The sequence below is a fragment of the Neltuma alba genome, unplaced genomic scaffold (assembly GCF_004799145.2).
Source record: "Neltuma alba isolate B1F8T4 unplaced genomic scaffold, ASM479914v2 tig00004377_pilon, whole genome shotgun sequence".
Taxonomy (NCBI): domain Eukaryota; kingdom Viridiplantae; phylum Streptophyta; class Magnoliopsida; order Fabales; family Fabaceae; genus Neltuma; species Neltuma alba.
Window position 1 is genome coordinate 311,820 of NW_021633681.1, and position 12,697 is coordinate 324,516.

General features: G+C 36.8%; 1 protein-coding gene across 1 annotated transcript; it reads right to left on the reverse strand.

Moving 5' to 3' along the window:
- Positions 1-8,229: 8,229 nt before the first annotated feature.
- Positions 8,230-11,296, reverse strand: LOC114744541 (putative receptor-like protein kinase At4g00960). Its single transcript, XM_028932712.1, has 7 exons — positions 10,297-11,296; positions 10,000-10,128; positions 9,767-9,888; positions 9,440-9,650; positions 9,082-9,319; positions 8,745-8,898; positions 8,230-8,646 (listed from the first exon to the last, which is right to left on the reverse strand). Exons 1-7 carry the CDS (start codon positions 11,096-11,098, stop codon positions 8,347-8,349), a joined length of 1,956 nt encoding a protein of 651 aa, XP_028788545.1. The 5' UTR covers positions 11,099-11,296; the 3' UTR covers positions 8,230-8,346.
- Positions 11,297-12,697: the final 1,401 nt, after the last annotated feature.

Sequence of the window (12,697 nt, forward strand, 5' to 3'; positions counted from 1 at the left end):
CACTATCAAGATATCTAAGTAGTTAGAGAAAAATATGGGAATCTAGTTCATGGCTCAGTGCTATATATGGACCATGCTGTAAATCGATTGAGATATACAGAAATTCATAAAATATTCTCATAAGATATCATCAGTTTCATTGTTCGTTATTCTTTGTCTTATTTGTTTTATGGTATCAGAGCCTGGTCGTGAGTCAAGTTTTCTCGTTGCCTGCTGTCATGGAAGTTTCAAATGGAGGAAGTGTTCAGAACGGTATGAAGAAGCTTGTAGGCAACAACTACAAGTACTGGAGAATGTGCATGGAGGCATATCTTCAGGGTCAGGACCTTTAGGAGTTGGTGGTCGGTGCTAATACAATTCCATCTGACGTACCTGAGAATGCCGAGTCACGACGCAAGTGGAAGATCAAGTGTGGGAAGGCTCTCTTTGCTTTGAGGACATCCATCAGCAAAGAGTTCTTTGCTTTGAGGACATCCATCAGCAAAGAGTTCATTGATCATGTCCGTGACATCACCTCTCTTAAGGAAGTCTGGCAGACACTTGAAAGGTTATTCACCAAAAAGAACACAGCAAGGTTACAGTTGTTGGAGAATGAATTAGCAATGCTGACTCAGGAAGTCATGTCTATTTCGGAATTTTTTTTAAGAGTTAAAAACATTTGTGCTGAGATTTCAGAGATTGATGCAAATGAGAAAATAAGCGAATCACATTAATGTCGCTATCTCATACGTGGTTTGAAGAAAGAGTACAGGCCCTTCGTCACCTCCATACAAGGGTGGCCAACACAACCCTCTGTTGAAGAGTTAGAGAATCTGCTCTCTAACCAAGAAGCTCTAGCGAAGCAAATGGCAAAGAACCTTGAGACTAATGCCGTTCTCTTCTCCAAAGGGAAATCTAGCACAAGGAGTGTATCAGGTAGTAAGAACAAAGAAGAAGACTCCGGTGTAGAAGAAGATGGTGACACGTATGTTAAGAAGCCCATTACATGCTTTCGGTGTGGAAGGACTGGACACATAAAGAAGTATTGTCGAGTAAAGATCTCTAAGGCCAACGTTGCATGCACCAGTGAAGAGGATGATCAACTCAAGTGGGACCATTGTTTTACGGTTGAGGCCATTGAATAGAAGTCAACTCAAGCGTTTGCAAACTATGTATACAATAAAGACAGAGAATGGATCGTCGACTCAGGTTGCTCTCACCACGTGACCAAAAACGAAAATTTGCTCTCAGAAGTGCATGAACATCATGGAGATCGGGTCATTGTTACTGCTGACAACTCCACACACCCAGTAACAAAAGAAGGTGTTGTGATAATCAATGTAGCCAATGATGCACACTTAAAGGGCTTTAAGTTAGATGATGTTTATCATGTTCCAGCAGGAGAAGCATACGTGAAAAAGACAAGCCAGGTTGACAATGCAGCAATTTCGCATGCTCGACTGGGTCATGTGGGTTACCAATTGTTGCAGCAAATCTCATCAAAGCGGCTGGTAGATGGAATACCCATTTTAAAGAATGTTCGTGAAGATATAATTTGTCAAGGTTGTCAGTTTGGCAAATCTCATCGTCTTCCTTTCAAAAGATCATCAAATAGACGTACTACGATGTTTGATCTGGTCCACACAGATTTAATGGGACCAACAAAAACTCTGAGTGGTAGTGGGCAGCGATATGTCATGGTGTTGATTGATGATTATTCGAGATTCACATGGGTGAAGTTTTTGAAGGAGAAGAGTGAAGCGTTGCCAAAGTTCAGAGAGTTCAAAGAGGCCATTGAAAGGGAATTCGAGAAGAAGATAAAATGTCTTCGAAGTGACAATGGTGAAGAATATATGTCTGAGGACTTCTTCAAATATTGTGATGATAATGGCATTCTTCGTCAAATGACTTGCCTGGACACTCCGCAGCAAAACGGAGTCGCAGAAAGGAAGCTTGGGCATCTTACTTCGGTTTGTCTTTCTTGGCTACATGATAAGAATCTTCCTCGGGCACTTTAGGCAGAAGCAGTTCAGAGTGCATGCCATGTGACAAATGGATTGCCCCCTTGGCCAGGTACACAGAAATCTCCTTTTGAGGTCCTATACGGTGAAAAACCAAATGTAAACTACTTTAGAGTCTTTGGTTCTATATGCTATGTTCATGTTCCCAAAGGCAATAGAACCAAACTTGACCCAAAAGCAAGGAAGTGTGTTTTTGTTGGTTATGATTCTTGTAGGAAAGGCTGGAGATGCATGGATTCGAAGACCAAGAAATTCACCATTTCTAGAGATGTGGTGTTTGATGAAGTGACAGCACCTTTCTCTGCTCCAAAACTCGTGGCTCTTGGTGATGACGAAGACGGTCTAGAGCTTCTATTCCCTGAACAAAGTTTGCAAACACAGAATGGTGAAGAGGCAGAAAATGAGTCACAAACCGAAAATACAGAGCACAGTGAACAAGTCGTCAGAAAATCGACAAGAGAGAAGAGGCAACCACGTTACCTAAAGGATTATGAAGTTAATAACTGTTATGTGATTGCATGTTTCTTTACAGGAGGCCTAACTACAGAAGAACCAACAAACTATGAGGAAGCAAAGGGAAATCCAGATTGGGAACGTGCAATGCAAGAAGAAATTGATGCTTTGGACAAAAATGAAACATGGGACTTAGTGCCCAAACCAGAAGACTGTGAACCAGTCACGTGCAAGTGGGTGTTTCGGTTGAAGAAAAAGTCCGACGGCACCATTGACAGATTTAAAGCTCACCTGGTTGCTCATGGTTTCTCTCAAAGTTATGGACTAGACTATGAAGGGACATTCAGTCCAGTTGCAAAAATGGTGACAATGAGAACCATTATCTCACTTGCTGCTTTTAAAGCGTGGAAGCTGTGGCAGCTTGACGTCAAGAATGCGTTCCTGTATGGAGAATTGGATCGAGAAGTATTTATGCAGCAACCCCCTGGCTTTGTTTCAAAGAAATTCCCAGATCATGTGTGTCGTTTAAAGAAGGCACTTTACGGTCTAAAACAAGCTCCACGAGCTTGGTATGGTAAAGTAGCTCAATACCTCTACTTTTGTGGATTTAGAATTTCAAATTCAGACTCCAGTTTGTTTATAAAATCAGAGTCAAACGTACATCTGCTTGTGCTGCTGTACGTTGATGACATGATAATAACCGGGAATAATGAGTCAGGGATTTCAAACTTAAGGGACAACTTGTCCGTCCGCTTCGACATGAAAAATCTGGGGGAGGTCGGTTGCTTCCTCGGCCTAGAAGTGGAAAAATTAAACCAGGGGTATTTTGTTTCTCAACAAGCCTATGCAAGAAGCCTCCTGGAACGTTTTTGCATCGGGGAGTCAAGAGAGAAAGCCACTCCGATGGAACCCAATTTGAAATTGAAGAAAGAAGAAGGGAAGCTGTTAAAGGATCCAAGAAAGTTCAGACAACTTGTTGGAAGTTTAATTTACTTGACCATCACAAGGCCAGAGATTTCATACGCGGTAGGAGTCATTTCTCAATTTATGCAAGAACCGAGAACTCCCCACTTGGAAGCAGCCAAGAGGGTCCTGCGTTACGTGAAGGGAACCGTTGGATATGGGCTCTTATATAAAAAGTGTGACAGCTTTTTATTAAGTGGATTCACGGATGCAGATTGGGCTGGGGATATAAATGACAGACATTCAACATCAGGCTACTGTTTTAGCACTGGATCAGCTGTAGTTTCTTGGTGTAGCAAGAAGCAAGATATAGTGGCTTTGTCTAGCACTAAGGCCGAATATGCGGCAGCAACAATGGCAGCACAGGAGTGTGTTTGGATGAAGAGGTTAATCATGGATGTCCTACATGAAATTGATTATGCTATGCAAATAGGATGTGACAATGAAAGTGCAGTCAAACTTGCGTTGAATCCTGTTTTCCATGCAAGAACAAAACACATAGAGGTGCGCCATCATTTCATACGTGAGAAGGTCCTGAGTGAAGAAGTTAAGCTGATAGGTGTAGGCACCAATGCTCAAGTAGCAGACATATTCACCAAAGCATTAGTGAAGCCAAAGGTCCAAGGTCTTCGAAGTGCTCTCGGCGTTGTTGATCGGAGGTTTGCACTAAGGGGGAGTGTTAAAAATTAGCACAAACCTGAAAGCACGTGACATGCAAAGTTCGAGTCCTCTCCATTTACCCTCTTATTTGTTTTATTTGTTTGTTCTTTTTCTGGTTTATCAAGTCAAAAGATGTGAGACTTGTTCACGTTGGCTTGCGATTATCTAGGATTAGTTGTTGCTAAATAAGGGGAGCACTATCAGGATATCTAAGTAGTTAGAGAAAAATATGGGAATCTAGTTCGTGGCTCAGTGCTATATATGGACCATGCTGTAAATCGATTGAGATATACAGAAATTCATAAAATATTCCCATAAGATATCATCAGTTTCATTGTTCGTTATTCTCCGTCTCATTTGTTTTATCGCCGTCTGGTTCATAATAATCGTCAATACATTCATGAACCCTGCCTGATTCGAGACATTGTTAGGGTTCAACATTCGAAGTCTAGGCCTTGTATTGACGGTGGAGAAGAAGTTGCGGTCGGAATAGCGAACCAAGCACGGATCGCGCCAGTTTACGGCCTCCTTCAAAAATGGGCATACGGAACCTGCCTGTAGGGTTGAGTTAGCTACGCACTGGCGGCATATGTCTTGCTTGACGTCACCCACGCACATGAAGAGGCCGTATATGGTCCCGCCGCCGCGGCCAACGGTGGTGTTGTAGAAGTCGAGGTTGGCGGTTTTGTTGGAAGTTAAGGAAGAAAAGAGAGTTTTGAGGTTAGAGTCGAAGGTACTATTGGCAGTGAAATTACTGCGGGTGGAGCACTGAGGATAAAGATCATTACGACCAATGACTTGAGCAGAAGAAGAATTGAAGAGGAAGCCAATGAAGAAGAGTGACAAAATTATAATGTTGAAGGTCATGGCAATTAAGGGTGAAGGGTATGTTATTGATGGCGTTTGAGAAGAAGATAATGCTTTATAGTTTGAGTTTAATTTTATGATTAAGTGAATTTTGATGGCAAGTGGGCCGCCGGAGGAACAGGGGCATCGTAATGGCAGCGAAAGGGGGTCAGTTTATCCGATGATGATACAGACAAGGTTGACGCAACTCAAAGGCCAAGTCAAGCTTTGCTTTCTTATCAGGTTTCTTTCAATCATCTCGGAAGGAAAAATGAGTGTTCCAAAATTTTCTACAGTTTGTGTTTTTAACTTAAGATCTAGAAAGATTTTTTTAGATCATCTATAGCTATCAATTTCAGCCAAGCACACAGAAATTTTTAAATTAATACTCCCAAAGATCAATAAAATACAGCCAACATCTTCTTCTTCTTTTTTTTTAAACTAGCAACATCACTTGCTCGTGTCATTCTGCCGATCCAAATAAACCAAAAGATCAATAAAATACCGCCATTCAAAACTTTTATTTCAATAAAAACTCATAATAAACCAAAAGCGATTTTTTTCACCTAGTTATTTTTCCTTTAACTGTTTATACATTATATTATATCATAGAAAAATACAGGAAAAACATCCTATCATACCCAGTTTTTACCATCTCATTAATGATTTATTACAAATTGATATTGTCTTCGTACGTATTTAATTAATTGATATTATAAAGATGTAATTCATTCTATTCTCTATCTTTTAATGATACCCTTTTTTTGTTGATTTTCCAAACATAATACCCAATATTCATTCATAATATTGAAATAGTTACATTAATATGTGTTCATTTTCATCTGATAATTAGAAAAATTCTTATTTTCCCAACTATTTATCACACAACTTTCTTAATTAAAGCGTACATACACAGCAGTTGACCTCAAAAATCTTCTGAGAATGCTCCAAAGCCAATTCAGCTTGACCAGCAAATGAAATAATATAGCTAGTGCGGAATTATATAGTCCATCTTTAATTTTTTTTATTTTGGGAAACTAAAAGAAAATGTTGTTTTGAATATTAGTTAATGGCACATCCGAATTAGGTGTCATCCAAAAAGAAAGCTCCAAAGCCTATCCAACTTGATCCGATAGTCCATCCTCAAATTTTTTATTTTCAGAAATAAAATTAAAATGAAAATGTTGTTTTCAATGACATATAAATGAGCAATATTAATTAGCTAGTGGCACATCATAAGGTATCATCCTAAGAGAAAACTCCAAGACTTGTCATCTACACGACATTATTAATTATATTGAAGCACACATACATCGTACGCATTTGCCTAAAAGATATTTTGACAAGAAGGCTCCAAATAAAACCAATTCAGCTACACACGCAATTGAAATTAAATAATATAGCATAATATTATAGTCCATCCTCAGTTTTTCTTTTAAATTTTCAGAAATTAATTAAATGAAAGTGTGGTTTTTGATAACAAATAATGAGTAATGTTAGTTTATGGCGCATCCTAATGTGTCATCCAAGAAGAAGGCTCCAAAAGGTGTCATCCGGTACTAGTATGTTTTTTTTTTTTTGGGGGTCAAAATTCGGTACTAGTTTACACAGTGCACAGGTATCCTTGGCAACTAGTGCGTTGATTAAACAAACTATACATTAATTATAAACTTATTAAGAGTAACTTTCTTGATACTGTCTGCTGAATTATATATAAGCAATAATCTAATTAGAGATAATTAATATGCAAGACCTTATCGTTTCAACCGATTTTTAATCAAGTTCTTATAATTGTTTTTCTTTTATCAGGTCCTTTTATTTTCATATGTTTTTAATAAGGTCCTTATACCTTTTTTTTTTATTAGGTCCTTATTGTTTTACTTTATTTTTAATCAAACCTTTGTAGTTTTTATTCTTTATTCTATAAATAATAAATTATTATAACAATCTTATGTTAATATTCTTTTAAATTTTTAGTTAAACATATATATTATTTATTTTTCAATTCTAATTTTTATAATTATAAAATTCAAATTGTAATAATAAAATTTTCTAAAATTAGAATATAAGTATAAATAATTTATAGTTAAGTATAATTGATTATTCTGATTAATTATTAATTACAAAATGATTATATTAATTATTTTATCCAATTATATAATTATTAATTTAAAAATGAAATTAACTTTAAGGAACAAAGTTAATAAACAGTTTTTTAAAACTACAACAGACCTTATTAAAAAATAAGTGAAACTATAAGAACCTAATAAAAGGGAAAAAATGAAGGGGCCTAATTAAAAACACGTGAAAGTAAAAGAACATGATAAAAAGGAGAAACTTTATAGTGACCTAATTAAAAATAAGATGAAACTATAAAGACCCGGAGATTAATTATCCCATCTAATTAAAGATATTAATTCTTAGTCAAAGAACTAATCAGATACGGACGCGTTGGGTAAACGTTCCCCAAAAAAAAAAAACCAGTGACGCAATCATGATATGAAGATGGCGGCACATGACCCAGTAGTATTATCGACAAAAAGACGAAGAAACAAGTATGAAAATGGATTCTAATGGACTTGGTCAAACAAGCTAATAATTGTTGAATTATTTTTGTTGACGTTTTACCTTCATCCAAGGGCGAAAGGTCGTCAATCACAAGCGATTGTTATGATTGTGGCTCCACTGCATATATCTGTTGCTCCCTAGTGGTGCCGAAGATTAGAAGCCGTGTTTGAATGGATCTAATTATGAAGGTGTGGACCTAGCTAGGCTCCACAAAATGGGAAAAAGAACAGTAAAAAGATATATCTGAAAAATTTATAATATTATCTATAGTCCCGATCATGAGATGAGACCCATATTGATGTTCGAGGCCTTGCTAGTTTTGTTGATGCCAGCATTTGCAGAAGAAGAAGGGTTAAAAATGGTTGCAGAGACAACGTTATGAGCTTGGGATTGGGTTTAGAAGTAGATGATGCTCCTAATGATACATGGCGTAGCTTTAAGCCAATAAGTTAGAGTAGTCAGGTAGCTCGCCATTGATGGAAATTTGTAATATATATTTTCACACAAAACAATGAGCTTTTTCCTTGAGTCTAAACCAACGTTGGTTTTGCTCTTGTTGGGTGTTATATTCTCATTATTTTCTCCTGTTGATGACAACTTTTCCTGGTCGTCCCTATTATCATGTGACCCGCACTTCTCTTTCAGAATGTGCTTATAAACTAGTAGCAACATCTATTGTTGTCTTAAAAAAAAAAAAGATCACGTATATATTATGCACAATGAAATTAAACAGAAGTAATTAAAATATACACATCTAATAAAAACTCTTATTATGTTATTTAAATGTTACCCGCAATGGAGCTTGGTGTCCAAGATGAAGATGAAATAATATACAACAGGCTTGTATAGTTGGGAACTAGCGAGGAAAGAAATCACTCATAGACATTTCATTAATCGAGCTATATTCTCTACTTGCAGAAGTGATTACCCTTCGAGCACGCAAAAAGAAAGCAGGTTGCTGTGGATGTGGCAATTGAATTGAATCATTGCCCAGATATGAAACAATTGTAGCCATGGAAGGTCTTGAATCTGGATGCCTTTGAACACATAACAATCCAATTTGGATGCACCGGCTTACTTCATTATAACATTCCATTTCTTTTAGATTTGAATCCAACATCTCGAACAACTTTTCATTACTCCATTGATTCCACGTCTGCAACAATTAAGTAAAACTCACGATTTCAATAATTCATCAAATGAGGATGACTGCATAAGAAATATTAATGAAATAAACGTATCATCATAACTTACATAGCTCAAGAGGCTATCAGCATACTGCGATTCATCATGACAACTTGCATTCTTCTTTCCACTGATAATTTCTAAAACTATAACTCCAAAGCTAAAAACATCTGATTTTTCAGAATATAGCCCAAACATCGCATATTCTGGAGGCATGTAACCACTAAAAAAGAAAATAATATATCAATAATGAAATTTAATCCATTAGAAGATAAGATTAATTTTGACGCTTAAAGTGATGCATTGAAGGCAAACCTTCTGGTGTCACCTAAGAAAAACTTATTTTTCCTTATTCAACAATATCAAGATAAATGTAAATGTTGAAGAGAGAGAAGATACAACTTACTATGTTCCGACAATCCTCCGTGTATTTCCCTCATTTTCATTGATAGCAACCATCCTAGCTAGGCCAAAATCTGAAATTTTTGGATTCATTTCATTGTCCAACAAAATATTACTAGGTTTAAGATCACGATGTATAATTTTAAGACGAGAATATTCATGAAGATATAAAATTCCACGAGCAACTCCTCTTATGATTTCGTAACGTTCCTCCCAAGTCAGTCTTCTATTTTCCTGGGAACCTATGCGCGAACACACACACATATATATTTTTTGTGAGTGACGATGGAAGTGCCCATACAAATAAAGATAATCTTAAATTTCAATAAAAAAAATTATGAAAAAGTTTAGAAGAAGCAAACCAAATAGGAAGTAGTCAAGGCTTTTATTGGGAACATATTCATAAATGAGAATTTTCTCTTGATCTTCTACGCAAAATCCCAGTAAGGTCACCAAATTTCTGTGCTGCAGTCTGGCTATTAATAATACTTCATTTTTAAATTCTGCTGCACCTTGGCCTGAACCTTTTGAAAGTCTCTTTACAGCTATTTCTTGACCATTTGAAAGAATACCCTAAAATCATAGTTGATTATTAAAAATGAATTGCATTTGCGGGGTGCGCGCACGCACATGTATATTTAGAGAGGGGGACACACTCAAAATTAATATCGATATATGACATAGATCACCTTGTAAACCTGTCCAAATCCACCTTGGCCTAGACAATTTTCCTCTGAAAACCTATTTGTTGCAGCTTCAATAGTAGCCAAACTAAATTGCAGAGGCTCTAAAGTGTTGCTTTCTTCTCCAACTAGGCAAATAAAAAAAAAATCAGTGTATATTATTTAAAAGCATCACCCCAACACTTCCGATCAAGTCAACTGCATGAATATATTAGGAGATAGAATGAAAATTTACTTACAGTATTTTTGTCTGAGTTCAGCCCTGCGTCTCTTCCTTATTAAACTCCTTAAGAAATAGTACACCAAACAAAAAAGTAACCCCGCACAAGCAACAGAAGCAACAGCTATTACAATGTTCCTCGTTTTTCCTGTATAGATATAAGATACTTTCACGTCTGAGAAGACTTCAATCAAGCAAGTCAATTTTAGGCGTTGTACGAGTTGAGAATTGTATTAGCAGGTTTAATTTTTGAAAAATATTAAAAATACAAACAAACGATTAAGAAAAAGAAGCGTACATATAAGTTTAACTTTACCTATATGAGTTGCCGGAAAAGGTGCAGGAAGAGGCGGCGGTGCTGGCTTACCACTAGAATTATAAAAGATGAACAATTCATAACGAACGTTACAGCTGGGATATAGAACTCTTCCTCCTATCTTCCTGTCACTACAGTTGAAAAGGTCCCCAATCGCGTCTCTCAGACATGTTCTGCAACCTTGGGGAGAAAGGTCCGGCGTGCACTGAACCAGACAATACAAAGTTTGAAACTGTAAACTCGCTTCTTCTGTCGCAAAATTCTTCCCCATACCAGGTTTCGCCGCCTCGTCCGCAGCCTTGTTCATTGTTGCGTTCAATACATTAATGAATCCTGTTTGGTTGTTGGCGACGTTGTTGGTGTTGGCCCCGCACTGACTAGGACGCGTGTTGACGGAGGAAAAGAAGTAGCGGTCGGAATAGCGAACCATACACTCCTCGTACCATATCACGGCCTCCTTAGAGACGTTGCACAGGGAACGTATGTTGTTGGTTGCGTCAACGACGCACTGGTGGCACAACTGGAGGGTGACGTCACCCCGGCACATGAAGAGGCCGTATACGGTGTTGCGACCGCGGTGCACGGTGGTGTTGTAGAAATCGTTGTTGGCGGTTTTGTTGGAAGCTAAGGAAGAGAGCAGGTTGGTGAGGTCGGATTGGAAGGAACTATTGGCAGCGAAGGCGCCGCCAGAACAGCTGCTGTTAGTATAGACGGGTTGTGCTTGAGTAGTAGCAGAATGGAGAAAGCTAATAAAGAAAAAGAGTAACATAATTTTGTGGGAAGGCATGTTAATGACGAACATGATAACTGTGACGACGGTCGGGTGTATTATTCGAGGTGTTTAAGGTAAGGTAATAGCTATATGGTCGGTGTTCGGGGGGGTGTCTTTCACTGGCAAGCTGGGGAGCATCTCATCGATCGGAGGAATTGGTTAGAGGTCATGATTTAAACCAATAGAAAGAAAAATGCAAAAGAAGATCTTACTAAACTTGCTTAAACGATTCCTTTCACAAAATAAATGTATAATGACAAAATGGAAGGATATTTAATCCCAAGACCCTTAAAAATGTTATTGAGTTAATATAATCTTTATTCCCTCGAATTTACTCTATTTTGATTTTGGTCCCTCAAGTTTCAAATAATAGGTTTTCGTCCCTTAAAAGGACAAAATGACCTAGATTTTTATTGAATTGTAGAAACTAATATTTTAAATACAAAGAAATTTGAGAAACCAAAATCTATGGTTTGAAATTTGAAAAACTAAAACTAAAACTAGAACAAACTTGAGGGATAAAAGTTTATATTAACCTAATGTTATTTTTTTTGGAGGACTAAAAGCCCGTTTGGAATGTCTTATAAATAGTTTTTTAATCATAATTTACGAAATATAAAGTAAGTATATGAGAAAAAGTTTATTTTGACTTAGATAAAATATATTTATTTAAGTGACTTCAAACCAGCACTAACTAAGAATGCAAATAAAAAGAAGATGGACCTTGAAGTCAAACGTGAAGCTTGAAGCCTGAAGTCAGTACAGTGTATCCCTTTGGGCTCCCAGTCTCTCAATCAGATCAAATTTCCAAAGCGGAAGCTCACGAGAATTGCTGCGCACATCTGACGATTAAGCATGAAAGGGGGCAACGATGGGCGTTTGGATAATTTTCGTTTTGTTTTTAAGGGCTCTAGCATAAATAAGACTTTAACCGGGGAGTACACATTAAATGGATATCCATCTTGGTCTGTTGCAATAATTTTCCACATGATGGAGACAAGAACTTGTAATGAGGAAGACACGCTGAGAATGACTAAAAGGCCCATTGATATTAAATCAGGACGTTCTTCACTAATTTGACTAAAAACTAATTGAGAGAAATTAAGAAAGTTACTAAGTTATTTAATTATAACATTCTCTAAAATATTTATATATATCATTAGATTATGGATCATCAATTTATAAGTGAGGCAAATTAATTTGGATAAAAACAACAAATATAAATACTTTCAGTAATTTAATAATTTTCTTAATCTCTCCAAATTAGTCAGTTCAGTCTTATATTAGAGACCAGAGATAATATTATTTAATTATAAATTCACATAAAAAAATCTGACATATAACTGTGTGATTAGAAAATTTGACATAATAAATATAATAAATTTGATATAAGTATTTCTTTTTTCTGCGAAGAATAAAGCAGCAGACCTGAATTATCGCCCCAGATGGGGTCGTGAATCGTGAGGAGCGTGGAAATTACGAACAATTATAATGGATTCCAAATATTATGCTATTAGCTTATTGTCATCGAAAAAAATTGACGAAGATATATGTGAAGTCTTGTCCAAAAAAGTCATAAATGGCAGGCCCCATGAGAACGACAAGAAATTAAATAGAACCAGTGAGATG

Excerpts from the sequence above, each read along its gene's own strand:
- LOC114744541 (XM_028932712.1), bottom strand. The coding sequence starts at position 11,098 with ATGTTCGTCATTAACATGCCTTCCCACAAAATTATGTTACTCTTTTTC. Across the intron at positions 10,129-10,296 it reads TTTTCCGGCAACTCATATAG|GAAAAACGAGGAACATTGTA; the intron begins GTAAAGTTAAAC and ends ATATCTATACAG. Across the intron at positions 8,899-9,081 it reads CGGAGGATTGTCGGAACATA|TGGTTACATGCCTCCAGAAT; the intron begins GTAAGTTGTATC and ends TTTCTTTTTTAG.